Source organism: Diadema antillarum, unplaced genomic scaffold (assembly GCF_040938485.1).
Source record: "Diadema antillarum isolate AM-2024a unplaced genomic scaffold, OU_Dant_1.0 seq00000466_RagTag, whole genome shotgun sequence".
In the NCBI taxonomy this organism is placed as follows: domain Eukaryota; kingdom Metazoa; phylum Echinodermata; class Echinoidea; order Diadematoida; family Diadematidae; genus Diadema; species Diadema antillarum.
In genome coordinates this window covers 180,167-205,726 of record NW_027271436.1, presented here as the reverse complement: position 1 = coordinate 205,726, position 25,560 = coordinate 180,167, and the positions used below count along the sequence as shown (strand labels likewise).

General features: G+C 38.8%; 1 protein-coding gene and 1 non-coding gene across 2 annotated transcripts; both read left to right on the top strand.

Annotated features, from left to right (window-relative positions):
* LOC139733279 (angiotensin-converting enzyme-like) lies at positions 1-20,973 on the top strand. Its single transcript, XM_071644115.1, has 13 exons — positions 1-321; positions 7,893-8,094; positions 9,163-9,293; positions 10,736-10,890; positions 11,951-12,204; positions 12,623-12,814; positions 13,513-13,648; positions 14,651-14,782; positions 15,280-15,503; positions 16,320-16,464; positions 16,841-16,939; positions 17,778-17,900; positions 20,319-20,973. The coding sequence occupies exons 2-13, from the start codon at positions 7,905-7,907 to the stop codon at positions 20,509-20,511; spliced, it is 1,974 nt and encodes a 657-aa protein (XP_071500216.1). The 5' UTR covers positions 1-321; positions 7,893-7,904; the 3' UTR covers positions 20,512-20,973.
* Trnat-agu (transfer RNA threonine (anticodon AGU)) lies at positions 18,752-18,825 on the top strand. Its single transcript has one exon. It is a non-coding gene; the product is annotated as a tRNA-Thr (tRNA).
* Positions 20,974-25,560: the final 4,587 nt, after the last annotated feature.

Here is a 25,560-nt window from a genome sequence, read left to right as displayed (position 1 = left end):
TGACTGCACACAGCTCACTGAGCACTCGTTAGATTGTACACATCCCGCACCTAATCACGTGGAAAGGGGGCAAAATGACCACCACCAGCCTGTGGTGTACACGGAGTGGAATGAGGCGTCTGACGAGTGGCCAAGAGTGGACCTGTGTAGAGTGCCAAACCAATCCAAAGCCTGTGTTTTCTATGGGTCAACTTACCTTGAGCAGGGAGGAAGAAACCTTCCTGTCTTGAGCGGTCCCCCCGCAAATGCTGCTTGACTGTGTTATGGCGTCGTAGTTTTCAGGAAGGCAAAACTGACAACGGGTTCCCAAAACCGGCTTCCGTAAGTACAGGCTTTTACAGTGACATCGCTGAATGTAATTTCTTGGACGTTATACAAGGGCTATAGCCACAGTCTAACGTTATTCTCGTTCGTAGAGCCTCGTTTGGCAATGTCTGATTGTGTAGTTTGTGTATGTTGAGACATAAACTTGCTTGTTAGTCTATGGTTTGTTTGTTTGTTTGTTTAATTGATGGACATCATCTTTGGATGCTGCTGCCGATGCTGCTGCTGCTAGCTTGTTTGTTGTTAGTGTTGTAATTGTTGTTGTTGTTGTAATTGTTGTTGTTGTGGTCAGGTGTTGTTTTTTGGTAATGCTAAATGGTGGGTTTTGACATATCATTCTTATAATTGGGTGAGAACCTAGTTATATAGGCGATTGTGGCCACATAAGGGTGGAGTTTTCATCAAGCGGGTTTAGATATCATGAAAATCTGTTGTGAAGGATCGACGTATAAAGACTTTTATGCGGAGAGGGGAGGAAGAGAGTACTTGATAGAAAGAAAAAAAACGAAGAGAATTAGAAGAAGAACCAAATAAATGCTAATTCAGAGAGAATGCTAAATGATAAACAGGAGAGGTCCGGATGTAATATTACCGTCATAATTTCAGTCCACAAATTGACAGCACGTTTTACTCAAGTTCCTCGAGAGAATCACGTTCACTAAAACGACAAAAGTGATTAGTGAATTAATGGCGCCACACACAACACGCAGATGAGGAGCACAGAACCCGTTAGGTTGGTTCAAATCATGGCTGTCCATTAGTAGTCTTACCACCAGCAATTCTGTCTCTAGTCATCGTGGTGACTTATGGCGGTAGGCGAGAGACAAACGAAATCAATCAAAAGCAACGATTGCAACAATAGAAATAGAGCTATTCCATACGTAATGCTAATCCCTAGCCATTTTCTTTCCCGGTGCTTTAAAGGGGACATAGGGGAAAGTTTCCGACCGATTTGTATAACTTCACACATCATGTAGTACACAAATCGACAACTCGCATGTCTAGATATATGCGAATCAATATTGTGGTCTTTGAGCAGCAGAAGAACCAACTATGAACACCAAAAGACAAAATACACTGAATAAGTGTAGCAGTATTCACCATAAGAATGCATGAGAGAGGGAGTCTCACCATGAGAATGCATGAGTAGGAGGCTCACATTTAGAAAATATAATGTAAGAGTAATCGCAAGTTCCATTGAGACACGTCTTGTCTTAGCAAGAGTGGCACCTGTGTAGAATATGTGTATGCTTTCTTTTATTTCTGCTTCCTTAGAGCCCCCACTCATGCATTGTTATGGTGAAGCTGCTATGTCATTATCCTTGTTCATTGCGATTAGTTTAAATTTTTTTTAAACACTTCTATTCCTTATCCCAAACACTATAAACTCTGAAACTCCGTACCCAGTATAACCAATTTATGGTGGTTCAAATGTAAACGTCTGAAAATCAGCTAGAGTTCTCCTTTAAGCCAAAATCATGTATCATTACGAGAGATGTGAGGCAATAATGACGCATTATGTCACTCCCACTGCATTTTTTTAATGTAGCGGGATTGTGTCTGTCTTTCGTAAAGGACCTGTCTGTAAATTAATTCACCCGCTCTACATTGGTATAAACTGTACATCTACCACAATGCACGAGGCGTGTGCCTTAGCAGTACTTTACTCGGATAGGTGCGAATAGTGGAATTTTGTCCGACAAAGACTTTCAGTTTGTGACTGCGTCTGTGGGTGTGCAGGCTTTACTAAAACAAATGAGCAGGTGTTAACAGCAAAAATCTTCAACCGCTACACGGTCTTTACTCTCTTCACATACCCATGGCTGCACAAAATGCGATAATTTCCTACAAATTTCTCACTTGGAATCCTGTTTCTTCTTGTCACGACGCGCAGTGTTTTGCTTCTCTGATCACAAGATTGCCAGGCAGTGGTGGATCGAGAGAGTAAAGAGATGTGGGTGTGGATAGGTGGGAGGCGTGGCGTTGGTTTTTCTTTAACCTGGCACCTTAAAGTAGTGTCTTTTTGTCTAATTTTTGCTTTGATTTTTGGAATATTCAAATGAGATCATTTTGTAAACCATACCTATATATCAACTTTAGATAAATTTGTGGTATATTATCTTCGTTTCTGTGACTCTTTTTATTGCTTTATTCTGAAGAGAAACCACGGTGAGAGTAGGACCTACTTTGCACGTTTGGAAAGAAAAATTAAGGCGAAATACTGACATAAGTATGAATAGCTCGAGATAGACGAAATTAACTTTCGTTTAAGATAGCGACGTGATTCATTGATTAATATGTAGTAAGTTTGCAGGCCTCACAATTGACGCTATATAGTCATGTGATCAAGCCGACTCTTTGTAATACAGGTGTCGCATTATGTATTGTTAATTTTTGCCCAACTGCACAGTATATCTGTGTAATTTACTTAAAATTGATCTGTGATAAAAAAAAACAATCGTCACTGCTGATGACAGACTTGTTTAACAGTATAAAAATGAAGATATAGTGGGTGTATTTTAATCCTCTAAATTGTAGCCTACATACTAGAGAGGGCCCTCTCACTAACAATAAGACATAATCTCATTGTTATTTTCTGGGATTGGCCTGGATATGCCAATGCACGATTTAGGAAAATGAGATAATAAAGATTGTTACCTCCCCAGTACGACATTTGGCTCAAAACTGAAAGATATCTGCGTGAAAGACAAAACATGGATGTCTGTGATATTCAAAGAGAGATCGTTTATTCAAGCGTCCCGATAGTCATTATTCTGACCCCTTGATACTCTAAATGTAACCATAAGACATACCAAGGGAGATAATTCATATCATTCCTAGTACATGTAGAATAGTGCGTAGGCCTACAGCACGAAATCATTCAATAACACGCATCGAAAGTATGACAGAGAATGACCTCCGGTCATCTGATTGAGTTTCGTATCTGTTATTAGCCAGAAGCAGTGAAATGAAGCAGTGGTCATTGTGTGAACACAGTCCTTCAGTATTAAGAGACTTGTCCCTCGTATCTGGATGGTGCATCTAAGTTGCTATAATTATGTCAACAACAGGAAAGCAACATTAAATTCCGAAAGCACTAAATTGTCTTTTGTACCCCTTACCCGCCCCCATTCCACCACCACCACCACCATCTAGCCTGCACCCACCACTAAGGTATAAAGAAGTGCATGCTCAGCGCGAACAAAGAAGAGGACAGCTATCTATTAAAAGCAGATCCCACCCACCCCACCCACTTACCAAGTAAGCAATATCGTTATGACGGCAATATTCTTTGTCGGTCACCCGTGGGGACCGTGATATTGACTTCGACCCAACACTGGCCGCTCGCATTATTACATGATAACACGATTAGGCTACTCACTGACAGGCCCTGTAAGTGTGACCAAAGCCGTCGTGTTAATACAACGACCGCAATATCGCTATTACTTTCCCTTCCTCACGCTACATGAAAATTAAAAAAGGCACACACAGTAACAAAAAAAAAAAGGCTGCGTGTTTCACAGCTCTTGTCATCTACCACGCTCCTTTCAGACTTTGACCAAAGTCAAATTTGGCCCTCCGTGTCCTCTTGATTACAAAGGAAGTTTGTACACAAAGTTTTGGTTCAATTGCAAAATAAACCCTCCCCCACTATTGAAAGGTTAATTCAAGGAGTCACTAGTTTTGATCGATGATTTTGAATCCCTTCATGTTCGTATAGGTCACACAAGAAAAGGATGTGTGGTCGCAAGTTTTGAGTTGGATTTTCTGTTTTTGTCTTTTGTTCGTTTGCTTATATTTTAGCAGAGTGAAAAAAAACCACAAGTAAATACCCCATAGAGTTTAAACAAGAGGAAGTGTATGTGACGATATGTGTTTGCCATATATAGGTATAGAAAACAGAACATGAACAAACAAAAAGTTCATATCAGCTCAGCAAAGCTGTAGAAGAAAGAGATAGATGAAAGTCACAGGATAAGAAGTTCAGATCGGTCATATAGGGTGATATCATGTAGGAGAACAGCCACAAAGTGCAAAAACTCAGACAACCAAAAACATTATAGAATCACTGACGTGTGAGTGGGGCAAACAAGGAAAGGGGACAGAACCAGCGGTTTACAGTCCATGGTAGATACACTATTATGATGTTCGACGCACAATGACTGGCGCCTTTTGTAAGCAATGTTACATGATTTGCACGGAAATTATTACTGTTCTCTCTTCAACACATATGTAGAGCTGAGTAACGGCTTGAACGGATTGAACATATTACACTACATATGGTTGTAAGATGGGCTACTCTTACGGGTGGGAGGTTTGTGTGATTTTTGCACGATAGTGTCTCTATCAGACGGGATCCCGGTATAGAAAAGCTGGTGGTTTGCGCACAAAATGATGGATGTCTCTTTTGACAAGTATGAAGGCAGATTTTGTTGTAACATAATGGATAATATTCGTGTGTATGTACGTGACTGTTTGAAATCCCATTGTCATGCTTGTGCTGCTGTATGCAGAACGGCTCGCTGTAGTGTACAGGAAAGCAAGTTAAATGCAATACCAATAATGTTCAAGCTGAGAATTATTGACCCTCAAAGTATATTGATATAATTCTAGAAACATTTCTGCATGGAAAGATTGCCAATCCCTTACCTAGTGATGCACTTAACGTGCAGTCGATTGAATACTCTTCAAAATCTTACTGAGAAAACAATTACGACGAGCTAAAATTGAGTCTGTGTTTGATTATTTAGCTCTGGGCGAGTGGTGCGCTGTAGAGCAGTAATACTGAAGCAGGGATTCCTAGGACTCGCTGTCATGAGTCAAAACCATTTCGCAAAGACATTGATGTGGGGATAGGTAGATTGTCAGAGGAGGGGAATGAGACTAATAACATCTTGGTTCAAAGGCAGAGAGGTGAAGAAGCTTGGCAGTATCCCACTGAGTCGCTGATAGCCAAGGCTGGCGTGATCTCATTCATGTCACAGCAACGCAAGTGAGCGAGAACTGGGGGGGGGGGGGGGGGGGGCATTTCATGAAGCATTTTGTCCGACAACTTTGTCGGACAAAATTTGCTCTCAGCCAATCAGATGCAAGGATTTCAGAAGCTTGTAACAGTTTGTCAGAAAATATCCGACCAAAACGCTTCATGAAATGCCCCCCCCCCCCTGAACTCACTTGAACTGAAACCGCGTAGTAAGAGATAGCTTTTACCAAAAGTGAATGGGTTAGTCTCAAAAGTCATTGAAATGTATATGTTAACACTACATGTAAGTGATTAAAGTCGGAGTTATTCTGCCCCCGCGGTTAGATGAAGCTGAGTCATCGGAGATGCTTTTTAGATAAGGATGAGAGATCTTCCTGAGACCATTATTGAGAAGGACAGCTTATTAACATTGGGCGCTAATCGATTGTGCGATGGACCCAGCTGGTCTATGTCCTCCACCTCTTTGACACAGCGATTCATGGAACGAAGCAAATAGAGTTGAGAAGGAGTGATTTTTCTTTTTCATCTTAATGGGAGATCTATCATTTATTTCATATCTCGTCGCGCATTGATGAACAACTTGATCGTCTGTTTCAAATGGAAGTCTTTTACGTAAACGCTAAGCTGTTCGCTGCCACGGAACCGCCGATATTCTGGCATCATTGAAATGATTGATATGTGTTTCAAGATGTTTTGTAATCGCGTATGCCCGCCATTCATCTAAGCGTTCACGTACATTACACACACACATACATCCCAATCATTGGGATAAATCTCCTCTACAAATACCACACCCAAGTGAGGCCAGTCGCGGTCCCAAAATTAACCAAATGTTTCGAGACAAAAGGGGACAAGAGTGTCTATCATCAAGAATAACAAGTGCCCCCTTCACATTTTCAGCATCTTAGAAGGCAACAGTTTTGGTGAATAGCAAGTATAATGATTTAATAATTTATTTGTTCAATAATCTATTTCATTTCAATAGCCTTGTTTCATCACGGAAACGCCCAGTTACGTAGTTGCCTGTGATTTAGCTTGAGCAGAGTGAAGGTCGTATTCAATTATTCATAACAGCGAGAGTCGTCACCTCGTAATGATGGTAGTGATAGCAATAATAGTAGCTAAAATCACGATACAACAACAACAACAACAAGAATTAAGAATTCAATCGTGGTAGCAGTAGTCATCGTCGTCGTCGTCGTAGTAGTAGTAGTAGTAGTAGTAGTAGTAGCTATAATGATATATACTTTTTATTCTAGCCTCCATATCGCAAGTACATCTGGACAGGGCCCTGACATTTTCATTCTCCCATGCAACATAGCGAGGCACCCATTTTCACACTTTGGCAAAGACGGACATTGATACGTATTTTTTCTGTGTTGCGAGTTTGATTTTATGAGTGACCCACATTTCTACAAGCTTGTCTTTCACCTAGGCCTGTCTTTTTCAATAACTCAATTATTTTGAACATTAGTTTCGCATGTATATGTATATATCGAGTATTGTTGTATACATTGCATTTTTTTCCCTTGAATTTGTATCAACAAAAATGTGATATTGGAAATGAAATCTCATTTGTATTGAAAAATTGAATATATGACCGAGTTGGTTTCTTATTCAGGATCTTGGTCTTCCATACCTTAACATGTTTGTTAAAGAGTTTTTGACATGACTTACCCATTACATTAAAGCCTGTATGACTGTTGATTTCTTCGCTGTCATCCTCGTAGGAGGCATGTCCATTTCGTATGTTCAAAGTTGAAATGTCAACAATCATTTTCATGTTTGACGTACATAATAACTTGTAATTTATGATTATGATGCGATCATAGAATTATTATCATCGACGTGTTAATGTGCGGACAATACATGATTTCCTCAGTGTTTCGTGATATGTAGCTTAAAGGACAAGTCCACCTTCATATACATGTGGATTGAGTGAATGCATCAATATTAGTAGAACACATCAGTGAAAGTTTGGGGAAAATAGGACAATCCGTTCAAAAATTATGAATTTTTAAAGGAGCTGCGTATAGTCACTGCTGGATGAGAAGACTACTACAGTGTATGATGTCATATGCATACAACCATATAAAGAAAATAAAAAGAGAATTTCACTAAACTACTTTTTGAATAAAGTGCACATTTCTTCGACTTGCTACTGACATAATATGTTAAGGGTAATATCATTTCCCCTGCCTTCTGAAAGAGAGAAGTCAAGTGTTCTTTTGTTATGCGAGAAAAGTGAAAATATGTTGAATTTCTTTATTCTTTCTTTATATCGTTGTACTCATGTGACATCACAAGCTATAGTAGTCTTCTCATCCAGCCTTGAGTGAGCAGAAACTTCAAAAATGCATAACTTTTGAACGGATTGTCCGATTTTCCTCAAACTCTCAATGATGTGTTCTACTAATATTGCTGCATTCACTCAACCCACATCTCTATGAAGGTAAACTTGTCCTTTAAGATAAAAAAAAAAAGAATCTACGTATCTATATGTAATTTTCATCACATTTTGGTTGGACATGTGTATCATTCTACTCCGTTGACTTAGTTTTTATTTATTTTTCCTGTGGTCCAGCTTCCCGTCAAGATGAAGCTGTCCACAGGGTGGCCGATTGGAGGCGCACTGTTCCTCACTCTTCTCAGCGTTCACGTCACCTGCTACCTGCAACTCGACATTAGTCAATTACAACGCGTTGTCGACGGTACGAGGGGACTTTTAGGACGAATGGCATGCGAGGATTCCTATTCATTCTCGTGCTTACTCTATAATATTGAAGGCAAGTATGAGACTCCAACGTTTATGTCCCCATCCCGAAGGTTGCCCAATGTATTTTGATTGCAGGTACTCCGTCCTTCTTTACTCCCTACATCCTTTTAACATAATATACACGACATTAGAAAACCCTTTTGGTGGATTTGCAGGGTGCTTTGCCGGAGTAAATTCAAATAATAATGATAAAAATAATGATAGCTAGTTTTTACATAGCGCATTTCAGACTTGTCAAGTATCCCAGTGCGCTCTACAGACGATTATTACCCCGGTGACCGGATACATTATTTCCATCCAGCACTGACAGTGCTCACACTCTCCACTCTTTGGGGAGCATTCCAGCCAGTCGCAGCCATTTTACAGGCACGCACATGCGCTAGTCAGAAGCTTTTCGAGAATATCCCAACCGACTGGGCGCTCTGCAAATTCTTCCTGGTCCTCCACAAAAGTTTATGTACAATGGTTAACCAAATGTATAGAACAAATATTAATGATATAGCATCTTTCTAAGTGTATATGCTTGTGAGAGTAAGTAGTGATAGAAATCTTTTGGATTAAGATGATTGCTTCATTACATATTGTTTACTTACAAGGGAAAATATATTGTTATTTTTTGGCCTGAAATAGCCAATCTGCTTCGGCATGATTGCATGCATTGTACGAGAAATGTATATCTACATTGATAACCTCTCAATAATGCATGATTTAGAGCAGTAAAGACATCAGATAACTATTTACATAATACATGAAAATCTGTATATTATGATAAAATGGGAAAGGAGACCAAAAATATTTTCCATCTTGACGACGAGAACTCACAGATATGATGCATTTTCACGTTGTTTGTTTTTTTTTATCGAAAGATCTAATGATGCTTGATTGCCGCGGTAAAACTCGTACTGTAATCATGAATGTTCGGAAGTAGAACCAAAAGGGTTCAAAAGGCGGTGAGATCAAAAAGGTATCCACATATGCTTCGCGAGTTCTGATGGGCTCTTATCGAGGCTTGATTCTCCTTCAGTAATGCGTTTGTTTATCTCTCCTAGTGATCATTTCTCTCTGTTTGCCATTTCAGGGATCGTGGAGAACAAGGCAGTCATAAGCGACTGGTTTGATGCCTTAAATTTCACGATGGCGGAGACATCACACTTTGCATCCTTGTCGTCATGGAATTATCTTACAAACATTACGAAATATAACACTGAGGTCAGTCGCATAACTAGTAATCTTCCCCTAATTTGTCTGTGTGTATGGGTTCTGTGTTGTTTTGTTTTGCCTTTTTTGGGGTGTGTGTGTGCGTGTGTGCTCGTAAGGTTCTTCTTTTCTTTTCTTTTATGTGTACATAACGTAGTGCAGCAAGGGACTCTGCAAAGATATTATATAATAAGATTGATAGTCATACACACACATTCACAAAACAGTTTAGTTTACCAAATGTAAATATACGTTATCAATACGTAGGCATACGTTCAAGACGTTTATAACACGTACAAGTAAAAATTTGTGTGAAGATTAGGAGACCTTCATATCTACACGTGATAACAGGAGCATGGGAATCGTGATAAAACTAAACGTGTTTGGCATTCTAGTGCTCCAGTGATCGAAACAGTCACCTTTATATTAAATTGCAGACTCCTGATTATTTTCTTTTCCTTCTTAAACTGGAAATTCGTGTATTGTCGACTTCTTTGATATTAAAGTATTTGTTCTAATACTTTAAGATTAGCGTGGTTATTATACTGTGGATTTATCACGTAGATTTTTTTGTTCAAAATACATGTACCATCAATTCATGTATGGTTGTCGTGGAAAATGCATCAATAAGATTAAACTTAACTGAAATGGGCATGGAAATATACTCATCTTTGCTTTTACCAGAAATTGTAATTTACATCAAGGCCCACAGCTATCAATACCACACCTGAGGCGTCTAGTAATACAACGGTGGACTTTAAACTCAACTCGGAAATAACGATTTACCTTTCATGCCTACCTTATCAGTGGTTCATGAACATCCACATACAATTTGTATAGCATTCATCTTTGACAGGTATTACAAAAATGGAGTAGTGTAATTGTGCAATGGCGGTATACAATGCTTTTCGAAGATGAATATGAAAATCAAGGGATATGGTGTGCCGCGTCTTCTCCTCGTAGAGCCCAAGACATGGGCAGTAAGGTGCGGGTAAGAGATGGGGCACGCCTAGTTCAAGGTGGGTGTAATCCACGTCATGAATAAATGTTTCATAATTTGATGAAATCCTGCGCAGGATAACAAAATGAATTACGACTGACATAATATCATAGCCGTGTGGAGAGGAAGTGTGTACCATATTTCAGTCTTCCGCACATGTAATTCGAGATCATATTTCTACTCGGAAGACGCTACGTGTATTTCTATACTATGCACCCCCCCCCCCCTCCAAAAAAAAAAGGTCTTAAAGATTTTGAGTGTTGATAGCGTGATAAAGATAATTTGCGGAGTGAATCACAACGTAATAAAGCATGATATTATAACGTTACTTATGCAAAGTTAAGGAATATTATTCCTTGCCTTTCAATAAAATGCCTTTAACTTTTTCCATGAATGTCAAAAATAATCACTGTTTCTGAATGATTTTCGTCTCCTCTTCGTCTCTTCCTTTCAGTTTTTATCAAACGTTTCGATGATATCGGGTAACTATGGACTCGAAATGAAAGATGAAGCCAAGCGGATAGTCAAAGATGACCTCACCTACGAACAAAGGAGGATGCTGAAATTTGCTCTACGAGGTGGCGAGATAAGAGATCCCGACAAGAGAAGGTACATCCCTAGATTCATACCATTTTGTTGGCCAGTAGAACCATGTAAAGATTTTGTGTCCTATTTGTTTCGTTGTTTTCTTTTTTTTCTACCTATATCCGTAGTATTATTGTAGTTCCTCAAGTATAACTACTGTGAATATTAAAGATAACACTATAGCTTTCTTTTATGCGCAAATTTTCGAGGTTCTTGATATCTTTTTTTTTTTTTTATTTCTAAAAGATCCTCTGTAATTATTATTACTCAGTAATCACTATTATTTACATTTGCTATAGTTGGGTTGTTCATTGCTAATTGTTAATCTTCTCCTTCATTAAGTCATGATAGCATCATATTGAGGTCATCATTGTCTGTCTGATCTGATGATGATGGTGATGACGACGATGATGATGAACAGCGTCATTTTTCTCTCGAACATTCAAGGGCGCCCCGTTCCCATATGTTCCACCTTCAAATTAAACAAGCTGGCTTTCTTCTCTTTCTTCTTCTTCTTCTTCTTCTTCTTCTTCTTCTTCTTCTTCTTCTAGTCACACTGCTTCCTGCAACCCTAAGATTACATGTATATTTGCATTTTACTGCGTGTGCGCGTGTGTGTGCATGTGTGTGTGTTCTCATCTGTGTCCGTGTGTGTGTAAACTAGCAAGGACACCTGTGTGTACTAGAGTGTTTGGAAGAAGAGTGCATATTTACATGATGCAAGTTATAGATTCAAACCTCCTGCATACGTAAGCCTCATCATACTGGTATTTCTTCATACACCTTTATTACCTCAACACCACTGTGTACTGACCATTTTGTCCACTTGCATTTATATTGAATAAGAGTATTCATTTTTATTTCTTTTGTAATTTTCCATTGTTACTTCTTCTGTTTTTATTTCTATTTGAGAAATATTAAAATAGATTGTGGTAAATTTGTTGGGCATGTACTTTGCGCGCGGGAGGGGGGGGGGTGGCAAATCAGTGGGCTTGGACAGTGATCAAGTCTTTTCGCAATGTGTACTCCAAGTTTGATAGTACGGTGTAACACAATGGCTTATTACTGGGGTTTTACCACACAGACTTCTGCAGAAGACCTCCAATAAGATGCAGACAATATACAGCGTGGGGAAGGTGTGCCCGCCATCACAAAGCGCGGGAAAGACGGACGGTTGCCTGTCCCTGGAGCCGGAGCTGGAGGACGTGATGGCGCGAAGTCGGGATTACAACAAATTGCTCGAGGCTTGGAAGGGATGGCGGGACGCTGTGGGGCCGAAGATTGGTCGCCTGTACCCCGTGTACGTGGGGCTCAAAAACGAGGCAGCAAAAAATGGAGGTATGATCCACCTATTTAGACTACTACCTTATACAGTACTTGATATGTCAGTGTATGTTGTATAGCAATCACGTTTACTTCATTTTTATTTCAAATCATCCGTTTGAATATAGATTTTGTAAAGAACGTTCAACTACTATTGCATATAAGGCGTACTTTCAAGTTCTCCTTTCCACTTTTCAAAGTGTACAGTTTCATTGATACAATTCTTGATTGAAAAAGGATATAAAACGGGAAAATATTTGAAAACAAACCACCAAGATGCTTTAGAATAATACATCTATTAGATAAAAACACAAAATCACGAAAATGGTAACGTTAATACAGAGATAACTGTGATCTCGCAAGACCAGTGCTGATCAGAATGTCCTATTCGAAATGCAATTTTTGCCAACTCATATTCCTTGGTTCTTGACAGGTTACGATTCCTACACTGACGTTCTCCTGGAACTCTACGAGGATCCCGAGTTTGAGACGAAGGTTGACGCACTCTGGCGGGACATAAAACCCATGTATCTTCAGCTTCACGCCTATGTGAGACGCAAACTATCTCAACAGTACGGTGTGGATAAAGTCGACCCAACCAAACCTATCCCTGCTCATTTACTAGGCAAGGAAACCTTACAAGCTGACTTGATATGTTTTCATGGACTTGCCTTGCTTTAAAGCCATTTTGACTTAATGTGATTACAATAATATTTCAACGTGTGCTATTCCATGTGACTGTCCACACTGTCCGTGTTCATTTTTTCTTTTCCCTGTGATGTTGTTTTCCAGCATTCCTCCAATTGACCTTATCCGTACTGGGAAAAATAAAGATAATCCTGTCCTTGTATTCTCTCCTCATTGCGTTGTCTCCAACACGCAGTCATCAATGCGGTTATTGTGATATTGTTACTCAATTCCATTTCTACACTATGCCACGATGAAAAATATGAAACTGTAATTTATGAAAATATGGTCTTAACAAAAATGTCTGTAATGATAATAAAGATAATTATGATAACCGTCATTATTAGTACAGTATATTACCGTGTATATCGATATTATATCGTGTTTTCTCTCGCTGTACGTCATCATAATCATTCATCTTGCCATTAGATCACAGGGTACTCGTGAAAAATAAAATCATTTGAAATATCTTCAAGACATGGAATTTTTTCACATACCACCTGATAAACAATGGTATACTTGGTTCCTGCGGGCAACGTGACTTCATTTCTTCGCACAAAGACAATGATCTTGAGGGTACTTTCTCTTTGCGTTATTTAACATACGACTGCCATTTTTAATCCGACATGGCGACAGGAAATATGTGGGCCCAGCAGTGGAACAACATCTACGACATCGTAGAGCCGTACCCAGGTAAGGGCACGATCGACGTCACAGCCACCATGAAGCAGCAAAAGTGGACCGTACAGACGATGTTCCAGGTAGCCAACAGGTAAGGTCACGTGGACGACAAAAAAATCCAAGCATGACCTTTACAAGCCCATCATGAGAAAGGTTAATTTACGATGTTGTTTACCATCCCTTCTCGTGCAGCAACCGTGTATTGTGTTCAGAACACACGCATTATACTGCTCTTTACATACAACTATAATCTTTTTGGAGTTGAACGTCAGTCAAACATCAAGTTTACAACTAATTTTCTTTGACGTTTCATGAAAATGATTAACAATATTATCAGCACAACCGTCTAGAGAATGACAACCATCACTATTGAAAAACAAACTCCAAGGCGTCTCTATAGCCTGACAAATTGTTTGGGTTTGTTAATATATTTTATAAATCAGAGAAATTGCTCTTGGTTTGACAGAAATTTACTATGTTGTAAGAGGTACGTTCATTATGTCATAAGTTATTAGCATTTCAATTCTTAGCATGATATGATTATCAATAATGGAAAGTCCATAACATTTCGTTGCCCAGTTTTCTGCAACAGTCGCTACATGACCCTGCATTCAAAATAATATCATTTTGCATGCTTCATAGAAAAGTCTTTCACATGCCACTACACATAATCGACCATGATCATGGCGTTGTTGATTAGCTAAAACCGTAAAATCTTAGGTGGATAGATTGAATAGCTTTGATGAATAGCGTATGACGGACACGTGGGACCACTATATAGCATGTAGATAAGACTCTTGACTGGCAATCGGAAGTCTCAATTTCGAATCCTCTCAAGTGCTTACGTCCTTGGACAAGATGCTTTCACCTACCATATCCATTTCTACCCTGGTGTAGAAGTGGGTCACATGCAACGCTGAGGTTATAAAAATGGCAGGGCCCTCTAGTAGAGCAGTGACAACACTGAAGAGACTACCTTGGATAAAGAAAATCATAATTATTACTAGATAGGGGAATTATTGCTTTGGCCACGGTATTGATATCATTGTGTTATAAATGACATAAATGAAAATTATCTGCTCCGGATGGACAGGTTCTTCACCTCCCTAGGCCTGGATCCAATGCCTGACACATTCTGGACTCGGTCCATGCTGGAGAAGCCCACAGACAGGGAAGTAGTCTGCCATGGATCAGCCCACGACTTTGCTGAAAACAGAGACGTAAGGTAAAAAGGAAAATGTCCTTTCCCCGCTCCTACATATTTTTTTTCTTTTTCTTTGCATCTCACCAGGAGAACAGTTTTAAAAACCTCCTAATTTAAGAAATATCATACATCTCCTGTTATTGCCGAGTTAACGTTTGTTCACTGTCGCATATATACAGTGATGATATGGATATCTTAGTCGTTGCTTGTACATTAACTTTGGTCTCGCTCCATTCCTCCACAACTGATGTTGAAACTGATGGACAAATTGCCCTTTATCGAAGCCTACCTAGTAATCAGGAGATCCTTGGTTAGGGTTCAACCCAAGTGTATATGCCCATGATTTTTCTTAGTTTGACTACTGCCTGGAAACTGAATAATCGGTGTCTATTTACGTCGATGAAGGAAAATTTGTCAATCAGTAGCAATGAAAACGACAATGATGGTATTATTGTCGCTTTCTTTCGTGTGGATATTCTGTTCTTGATTAGAATCGTTATCCCTTTCTCTTTGTAAAGAATCAAGATGTGTACCGAGGTCAACATGGAAGATCTCAATACAGTTCACCATGAGATGGGCCACTGCGAGTATTACCTCCAGTACAGCAAACAACCGATGATACTACGGGGCGGGGCAAATCCGGGCTTCCATGAGGCTGTGGGGGACACTATAGCCCTCTCGGTGGTGACACCAGATTACCTCCATACTATCGAACTCCTCGAGAGCAAAGAGATCGACCGAGGTAAGTTCGTTCAAGGAGGTACTAGGCGAGTAGACCTACCTCCTTGGTCCGTCTGTGGTTATAGGTTTGTATCAGGGAGCTTTAGATTTGCGACGCGGACGTTTTAGACGACGATTGCGTTGGACGCAATTCTCCTCTCTCCCTGCGTCGTATTGAAAAGTAGCTTTAGATTACCGAGTAGGACGCAACCTATAAAAATAAAATGGCGCCCCATATGATCAGTGCATCTAGTAGCTCTCTGCGTTGGGAATCGAGCGGACGCAGAAATGCAAGAACGCGTAGTGAAAACTCAGACGACACGAGCTATAGATATTATATCGAGTGTGATAAGCGATGATGCGCATGCTCAGAACATTTTTTCTTTCCTCTGAACGTCCGCGTCACGGAAATCTAAAGCTCCCTGTTATCAAGGAGAAACTTCAAAGCCCACAGGTTATTGAAATCATTGATACCAGTATTTTCACGTAGTTCCTTTGTGACTGTTACTGAATATTGGTGAAGAAAGTGAAGAAAAGGAAAAGGAAAAGAGGGGACTTGAATTACAATTATGGGTTTGCTTTGTCTCTTTCGGAAATGCATATTTCTACCAAGATCATGTGACAAACCTAGTACCGAATAAAAATTCAAAATGTTTAACTGTCTTCAGACATAATATACTGAAATTTACCGCACAGTTTTCACTTTGAGGATTTAATAAAGTTGTAAAACACATAACAAATGTTTTGAATTTTTCTTGTCATTTTTGTGGAAAATTCTAGAAAAAGCACAAAATCTCAAAAGTGGCATTTTTGCTGATATTCTTGTTTTAAATTTCAGCACAAGAGATCAACTACTTGATGCAGGTGGCGCTAAACAAGATCGCCTTCCTTCCGTTCGGCTTGTTGATAGACAAATGGAGGTGGGAGGTATTCCGTGGCCGGATCACTCCAGCACAGTACAACCAGCGATGGTGGCAGCTAAGGTGAGCAGGAGCAGTGTCCAAAGGAGAAAAGAGAGAAAGTGGGTTTCCATCTTCCACCCATGTCAACACATTTATTTTGTACCTGAATGTTTAAATGAATGAAATTTCTTTGTGGAAAAAAAATCACCTCCCCCCCCCCCCCCAAAAAAAAAAAAAAAAAAAAAAAACACGAAAAAAACTCCGAAAGAATACGATCCAGGGGGAAAAGAGAAAAAAAGAACTAACATGAAGCAAAAAAAAAGCATGTTCAAACATTTTCGCATGTCTGTGTGTTTGGCTATGTGTTTCGTTGTCTGAAACATATATATATATTCAATGCTGATGTAAGTATCGATTTTTTTCCTCACCTCCCCTCCCCCCCCCCCCCCCCCTTCAGGAGGGAGTACCAAGGCCTAGTACCACCAGTGGAGAGAAGCAGCTCTGATTTCGATCCCGGAGCAAAGTACCACGTACCATCGGGAACGCCTTATATAAGGTGAAAAAGACACAAGTCATGATATCATAACATCCACTCTGTCAGTCAAACGCTTGCAGTGAGACTGTGAACGTGTCACTGAAATTGTGAAAATGCAAGAAATTGCAGAATTTCCAATTTAACGTGTCTTCGCTTCTATGATGTAATTTGTCTCCCCTTTTTGCTCTAAACGTTTCTGCTACTCTTACTATATAGCACTGTAAATCAACTCTTACCCACAACCTCCACCTCCCTGAAAACGTTGCGCGGCCTCGTGCGAGAGAAGAGAAAAGTAAGAGACAAAAAAAACGCATTAATGTTTACCATTGCCAAAAAAAAATCAGATATGACTGAAGGACAGCGCTGTTTCCCACAGATGAAAAGATGAAGCCATACTGGTGGAGGCAAGAAAAACAGGTCTGTCACCGACGATAATCACAAATGTTTGTCAAACGTGAACACCTGTCTGAGCTCATGGATATCAACTTGAAACGACTCATGGCAAAGACCATAAGATGTTACGAGGAGTTTCTCAGACACACTTTCCTGCGCTGTTACCTTTGTTTTGTCCATTTTACCAAAATGATCCCTATGTTGCATCGGCATTTGAACTGAGAGTAACTTAGTTAATCCACGTAATTGTAGAGATTATGGTATCCTCTAATATAGAATACTTGTAGACGCAGAAAAAGAAATGTGAACAACTATTAAAGAAAGCGCGAAGGGATGTAGGACTGAGACAGTGTTAGATGTTAGAATGCGTAACAGTGAATAAATCATAGAACTCAATACAAAGCAAATGAGAGAAAGGACTGGATAGGGAAAATCTCTTATCTGTCCTCTTTAATTCTCCCGACAGATACTTTGTGAGTTTTCTCATTCAGTTCCAGTTCCAAGAATCTCTTTGCGCTGCAGCTCGAACTGAGGGTCCTCTTCACCTCTGCAATATCTACAATTCGAAGGAGGCGGGAGCTAAATTCAAGTAAGTTGCCAGCCGAATTATAACAGTTGATAACACTACTGTGTCTACTAGCGGATAATGAGGTACATTCAGGTATACGTTAGTTCAAATTCTTCATTGCTTCTTGATTAAAATGGGTTCAAGGGGAATGATCTACGGAATGAACGCATTAAAAGACACCACATATTGCGCTCGAACACTCATGTGACATCGCACATCAATGCGTTGGTGATGTTGCAAACGCCCGCAGGCAAATAAACACAGTGGGACATGGGGGGGGGGGGGGGGGGGGAGTGGAGGTAATGCCCCCTATACATGCACGCATTATTTTCAAGCATTTCCGTACACTGTGAATATTTTGCAAACTTATGGATTTCGTTTATTGAGTGTTATAATGTAATTATGCATTCAACTTCTGAAATATATGTATTACATATTATATATATATATATATATATATAAACAAATAATAAATAGTGAGAACTTTGAGCAAAGAAAATGGGTTGAAAACCCATTTTCTTTGCTCAAAGTTCTCTCTCTCTCTCTCTCTCTCTCTCTCTCTCTCTCTCTATATATATATATATATATATATATATATATATATATAGTGAGAACTTTGAGCAAAGAAAATGGGTTTTGCTCAAAGTTCTCACTATTTATTATCATTTGTTTCTGGTCAGTTTTCCCTTCTCTTGTTTCAAAATATATTACAAAAAGCTGCATCGCTTCGGCGATCCCTCGCATTTATTCCAAAGTTGAGTTACATCCTTTGGGTTTATGTCAGGTTAATGTGTGTGTGTGTGGCACACACACACACATTACAGCTTCTGACCACGAGAGAGTTAAAGGTTTGGGACGAACACCGATCTAGGGCTTTCAATAGCTCAGTTGGTAGAGCACCGGTCTAGTAATCCGGAGGTCTCGGGTTCGAATCCCGATGAAAACCCATTTTCTTTGCTCAAAGTTCTCACGATTTATTATTATTTGTTTCTGGTCAGTTTTCCCTTCTCTTGTTTCAAAAAAAAAAAAAAAATATATATATATATATATATGTATATATATGTATATATATATAGACAGAAGTATTGGAACAAGTTCACTCGGTTGACAGCAGGTTCATCCGTATTTTATTGCTACTCGGAGTTTCATGTCACCTCCATGAGGGGCAATCATCAGGCAATGATTGCCTGATGATTGCCCCTCATGGAGGTGACATGAAACTCCGAGTAGCAATAAAATACGGATGAACCTGCTGTCAACCGAGTGAACTTGTTCCAATACTTCTGTCTAAAGCTCTTCCTTTGAGAATATCGAGCACTCTTCATAGAAGGATAGAATCACCAAGTGTGTGTGTGTATATATATATATATATATATATCGAGAGTATATCGAGAGAGAGAGAGAGAGATGTATGTTTCTGTTGGAAGTGGAAAAATGAATGAATGAATATAGAAAAATCAAATATTTAATTCTAATAATTCGTATCAATACTGTGTGTAGTGAATTGAATATAAATAAGACAGAAATTACACAGGGTGCTATATCCACCAGATGATAACTTCGGAACAGTCCGAACACACGAGGAGAAGCCGAGGCGTGCTTTGAGAGTGGGTTTTGTGTGTGTGTGTGTGTGTGTGTGTGTGCGCGTGTGTGTGTGTGTGTGTGTGTGTGTTTCAGGTGAGGAAAGTCTCAAACTTTGCGAATTCAAATGCGCTACTACTCTTTGTACTGGCAGAGCAGCAATTTCATTTTCAGATATCAGTTGGAAATCCAACGATCTAAATCCAGCGTCAGCCATTTTCGCATAATTCCAAGCGTTCCTTCACCCGTTCCAAGTTAACCTATCCGCACGTACTAACAATCGCAATGCATTCATAATACATACGCACTGCCGCGCACTGCAGCTGAAAGCAGGCGATGTTAGCACTGGTCATTAGTATACCAACACCCATTGCAAAATCATATTGGCCTTAAAGCAAAGTGAAAGATTGTGTGAGCTCTCAGCCAATCATGCAAATGATGCACAGTGCATGGATCGGTGAGAATTGGATGAGCGAGTTTAACTTTGGAACTGTTTAACCCACCATCTTAGCGAGTGGGTTTTAGTCTGTTCCAAAGTTAAACAAGAGCATCCAATTCTTACTGATCCACGAAATAGGCATGATAATCGTGTTAGAAAATAAATTATTCATGAAATACAACCATTTTCCCACCATGCGTCCGGTACACCTATTACACTATACAAGACTTGAGCCATGCGTTCGGATTTTACCGGACGCATGGCTCAGTGTGGATCAGTAAAAAAATCAATGCATGACAACTAACCAATCAGATTGCAGAGATTCTAAAGCCCATTTTATAATTTATTAGGATCCATCACCATTTTATGATTCCCTCTATCACCGAACTTCTCCCTAAACGTTGTTGTGCCAAACTCAGGTCGATGCTGGAGATGGGCATGAGCAAACCGTGGCCCGAGGCGATGAAGAAGTTGACCGGGAAGGCGTTCATGGACACGGGCGCCATCAAAAGCTACTTCCGTCTTCTCATGGATTGGCTGGAGGCGGAAAACGACGGTCACGTGATCGGCTGGGACGATGAACTCCGAATCTTCAAGCGTAATGGCATTTAAACAGCTTTGAAAGATGCCCCGTATTTAAAGTTTTTATGACATACAAATGCGTGTTGATTTGTGTCGATTCGTGATACCCTCAACATAACTTTTGCGATGAAACAGATATCTAGAAACATTCCATATATTTCTAAATAATCTTTCTTCTATTTTTCTTCAGATAACTTGGATACGCCCACACACAAAAAAAACCACACCAAACAAACAAACAAAAACAAACCTTCCAAACCAAGATTCTGGTTGTGACCTTATCTCTCAGTCATTGCTAAAGAACTGATATGTTTAACAAAAGACATTGGAATGCACCTTCCCCTCGACTCAGCATATTTAACTTCCATGTTTCTGTGATATTAATGTGACTAACAAGAGACATGGCGAGGAGACATGCAAGTTATGCTCGGTCACGGGGAGGGTGCATTCATATGTCTTTTGTTAATCATATTAGTACTTTAGCAATGATTGACGGATGAGGTCACAACCAGAATCTTGGTTTGGAAGGGGTTTTTTTGTGGGCGTATCCAAGTAATCTGAAAAAATTAAAAAAAATGTAAGTAAAAAAGACTATATGGAATGTTTCTAGATATTCGTTTCACTGCAAAAGTGATGTTGAGGGTATCATGAATCAACACAAATCAACATGCATTTGTATGTCATAAAACTTTTAAAATCGCGCTATAGCCGCTGTCACTGTTTACCAGCTGTGAAAAAAAACAAAATGGTGCAATATCCCGTATGTTTGAAGTTCTCCCCAAAAGTAAAGTTTCAAGGTTCCTTCGAAATGATTTAAAGACCCACAATGTTTAAATATTTTCGTAAGGTACTACCATGTTCTTCACAATATTTTTAATTGTGATTCTGGAACGAATCCAGACAGACTTCATGCTAGATTTTAATGTTGTTCCCGTTTCGTTTGGTAATGGTCAAACTAATTAAACCGGACGTATATTATCATTCAAGGGTCATAAAGTACTCAAAATCAATTGGTTTTCGTTTCATAAAAAAAAATAAAAATCTTATTGCTTGCAGGACTTAGAGGTAACTTTCATTTGTTGTAGATTAGAATCGTGTTTCCGTTCTAGACCGCGACATTCAAAAATCCTGAAAATATCTTGAATCTATCTTGTCGTCAGGAATAATGAAATAATCTCAGTCTAAACTCTTTTAGAAGAATAGAAGGGGAAATCTAAGTTGTATTTTGGATGTTGGTTTCGTCTTGCTCAAATAGCGAAAAGCACTTGTCGCTTTACTAGCAGAAAAACAACACTTATATGAATACGGAATCGTGACACGGCTATTATGATAGGAATAAAGACAGATTAAGCAGGGTTTCAGCCTGGGAGTCATTACGATGTTACTGCCACCATTTCACCCTTTATTCGTCAGAATCTCATCAACACCGCACTGCACCATCCAAATTGCTTGGAAGACGTCAATTCTGTTTAAATTCCAGTGTTAAAGTTAGGGCAATTCAACAAGGTGTAATGCACTGACTCTTTGTAGTTCATAAACAGCTTCTGTGCCCAGCCGACATTCAAATCCTTATAATATGACATATCATTTTAGTGTTGTTGTTTATGTTTCAACTTCAAGAGCTTAATAGAAGAAACTGCGAACCGTGTGCAGTTTAGAATGAGGTATTCCAGTAGTACTATGGAAGGGCAATTTTTGTTCCGCTAAATTGATTTTGAATTTGAAACATCAATGAAATGACAAGTTACCACATGTAGATGTGGAAGTAACGTCAGACGAGCACAAACGCTGTCTACCCCACCCCTTTCAATCAGACAGGGTGATTTGATTGCGGTGCCTCATACGGAGAATGTAAACTGTCTTTGGTTGTATACACTATAGCAACTAGTTAAAATTTTCCCGAAAAAAAATACTATGACAGTTGATACTCGACCTACGTTCAGAGTGCATCAATGAAGCAGAGCGCTTTTTATTTATCATTTTAAGGCGGTGTGATATAATGCTAGCAACCTGATCTAATTCCTGAAAGTAAGGCGATAAAGTCGTATTTGGTTTCGTTTTATTCGTTTTGACACTTTGTATCGATGATTATTCGATATGTTCTCTAGAGCTGTCAATTCCAAGTTCGTATAGGCACATCAGTGGAAAAATGTTTAGTCAAGCACTAAATTTGCTCTGTTCTCCCTATAGAGTGAAGCTAGTGAGTATGTGTATGTGTACAATTTATGTATGACACTTCTAATTTAGCCAACAAAAAAAAAAAACGCTTAGGATACTTTCAACCGATAGTCCTTGTCGAAAACCGTCTACACCTGGCATGATATAGATGTCATATAACAGTCTGCCATTGAATGTTTTGACATACTAATGGCAATCAAAAAAAAAAATACATAGAAGTCCCGCGATTGGACATTGAGTATACCTCTGCAGAAGAATAGGGCACTTTTGAAATAAAATAATTTTACGGCAAATTTTTTAAAGTTTGTTCCATTATCCATTTTCAAGCAATCTGCCCAGAAAAGAAATATTGTGTATCATAATACAATGTACGTTTCTTTATCAGCGCGTCATAATGTGCATACTTTGAATCTTTCTGTCGAATGACACAGTTCATGTTCACACACACACACACACACACACACATACATACATTCGTATATTTATACACATTTATTCATTTACTTACTTATTACTGTGTTTGTTTTTATTTCTTTTTATTTCTATATTATAAACCTTATCAATACCAAACATGTATATATGGATGTGGAACAGGTAAAGTCTATTTTCAGAACGATAGATTCATATATAGTAAACGGTGTACTTGAATAAAAGCATACAGTATTTCCCACCCTTACAAACTGTGTCTCTTATGTAGTTGTGTATAAGCGCATAGTTATTACTTATACAGAAGAACAAGATGAAACACATTCAAACACACAAAGGTTAGTGACATCAGAAATTTAATATGACTGATAACCCTGACGTAACCGCTAATATTTAATTCTTTAAAGAAAGGCAGCATGTGAACCGCCCTTTGCTTTCACATACATCTTTACACATGATTACTGCTTCAATACGCTTAACCTACAACTTGTGCAGTACGTTTTCATTTGCGGGAGCTAATTGCCATGACGGCCAAAACAGAATTATCTGAAAAACTTTCTGACAATTTTGTCATCATGTTTCATGAAGTTTACATGACTATTGAACAATGACTCGTAGGAGCACCTCTCATGACGGAAAAGGTTACAGTTCGTTATTTCGAAAGTTCGTTATTTCGAAGACGAACTACGGTTCGTAATTTACAAGATTCGTTAGTACGCACCTTCTTTGCATTTTTGGCCAATTGATGTCAGATTAACGAACCCTATTTCATTTTCAGGTTAACTATCATCGGAGAATAGGGAATTTATGTGTTTCAGAATAACGAACCTTCGGAATAACGAACATCACCTATAGGACAACACCATACAACACTGTGTATTGTAAAATGCATAGAGATAGATAAATAGATTAATAAAAATAAATGAATGAATAAATAAATAAATAAATATATATATATATATATATATATATATATATATATATTGGTTACATAGGCAGTGAATGACCAACTTTGTCTAAAGTAGCAAAATATGATTTTGATGTGGGCAATGGTCAAGCACACTCGAGCGAGAAGTAGATGGGAACACAATTATCACCCATGTATATTTTGATAAGCAGTAGCATTATTTTCATTCATTTTAAATACATTATGTTTTATTTTTTTCATCATGCATTTTCATGTGATTTCCTTCGAGGCTTCCCTGACAGAAAGTTTCATACCATGAACAAATGTATACAAGCAAATATATGCATAAATGTTTTATATGTTCGAGGTTAAGTTAACTATCCCTAACGCCTTTAGTTACATACCTGATGTTCTCCTTGTATTAAGATTTAACAAAATCAATGGTCTACATTCTTAAACAGCACATAGCATTACTCTTCTCTGCCTTTAAAAGCACCTTAGCGATTATATGCAAATATACACATTCCTTCTACCACTATCATACACATGTACACTGTATATGAAGAGCTTTCAACCAAAAGGCACTTAATCCATTAAAAACGATGGATTTAGCGCCTTTTGGAAGCATGCTCTTCATATGCATACATTTGATTTGATTTGATTTGATCGATTTATTCTCTGTATGGCATCATTTACAATTCTTTTTTTATCAGCATAATCAAACATAATATATGCAAATATGATACTCGTTATAGCTAGTATCTACATGTTTATGTATATGATATAATGTTAAACATGTTGATGTATGCATCTATATTATTCAGAATTTGTGTTTAGTTACTGTTCTCAATTGCTTTCCTAACTACTATGCTTTCACCAAATCATGCCAGTGCTGTGATCATCTAGATAAAAGTGGGTTATCATTCAAGGACAAAGGAAACTGTTGTTTATAAGAGATTAACAAGAACGTTCCGTAGGATGGCATTTTCTGTTGAACTTTAATACATTGATCAAAGTTGTGACGCGGTTACCAACAACTCTTGGTGAACATATATATTCTGCACTGTAGAAAGTTCTCGAGCATTGTGACTTCGATACGGGCTACATGATAATCGTCTCCGCAGAATTCTGCGACCATCAACACCAAGCTAGATTTGCAAAATGTTTAGCTTGACGTAAACGAGAAACTGGAAACTCGGATGTCCAAGGTGACGGAAGAATGGATACAATCTTGTTTCCCTGGTGAGAGTAGATTAGGTCTGCCAAACCGCTGCCATTTAGAATCTGCATGTGACAACAAATTAGATACTAGTAATCTAAAAATTCCACCCTTTCTCATATTTGGAATTCCATATGACTACATGGAATCAACGGTGACAGGCTTTGACAACAAAGGCGCCAAAGATGGAAACAATCTGGTTTGGATCTCGTGAAGAGGATATCCTGATTTTCGGGTTTGTTTGTTTGTTTTGTATTAGGTTTAACCGGATGGATACATGAAACAGATGTTTCGTATTTTCAATTCGAGCTCGTGACTGCATGAGAATTGAAGTTTTTAGTGTCGAAGA

What these genes read in the sequence shown, in the direction of transcription:
- LOC139733279 (XM_071644115.1), top strand. Translation starts at nt 7,905, where the DNA reads ATGAAGCTGTCCACAGGGTGGCCGATTGGAGGCGCACTGTTCCTCACT. An exon ending in CTTACTCTATAATATTGAAG is followed by an intron (nt 8,095 to 9,162) that starts GCAAGTATGAGA and finishes TTGCCATTTCAG; the next exon opens with GGATCGTGGAGAACAAGGCA. An exon ending in GAGGCGGGAGCTAAATTCAA is followed by an intron (nt 17,901 to 20,318) that starts GTAAGTTGCCAG and finishes TGCCAAACTCAG; the next exon opens with GTCGATGCTGGAGATGGGCA.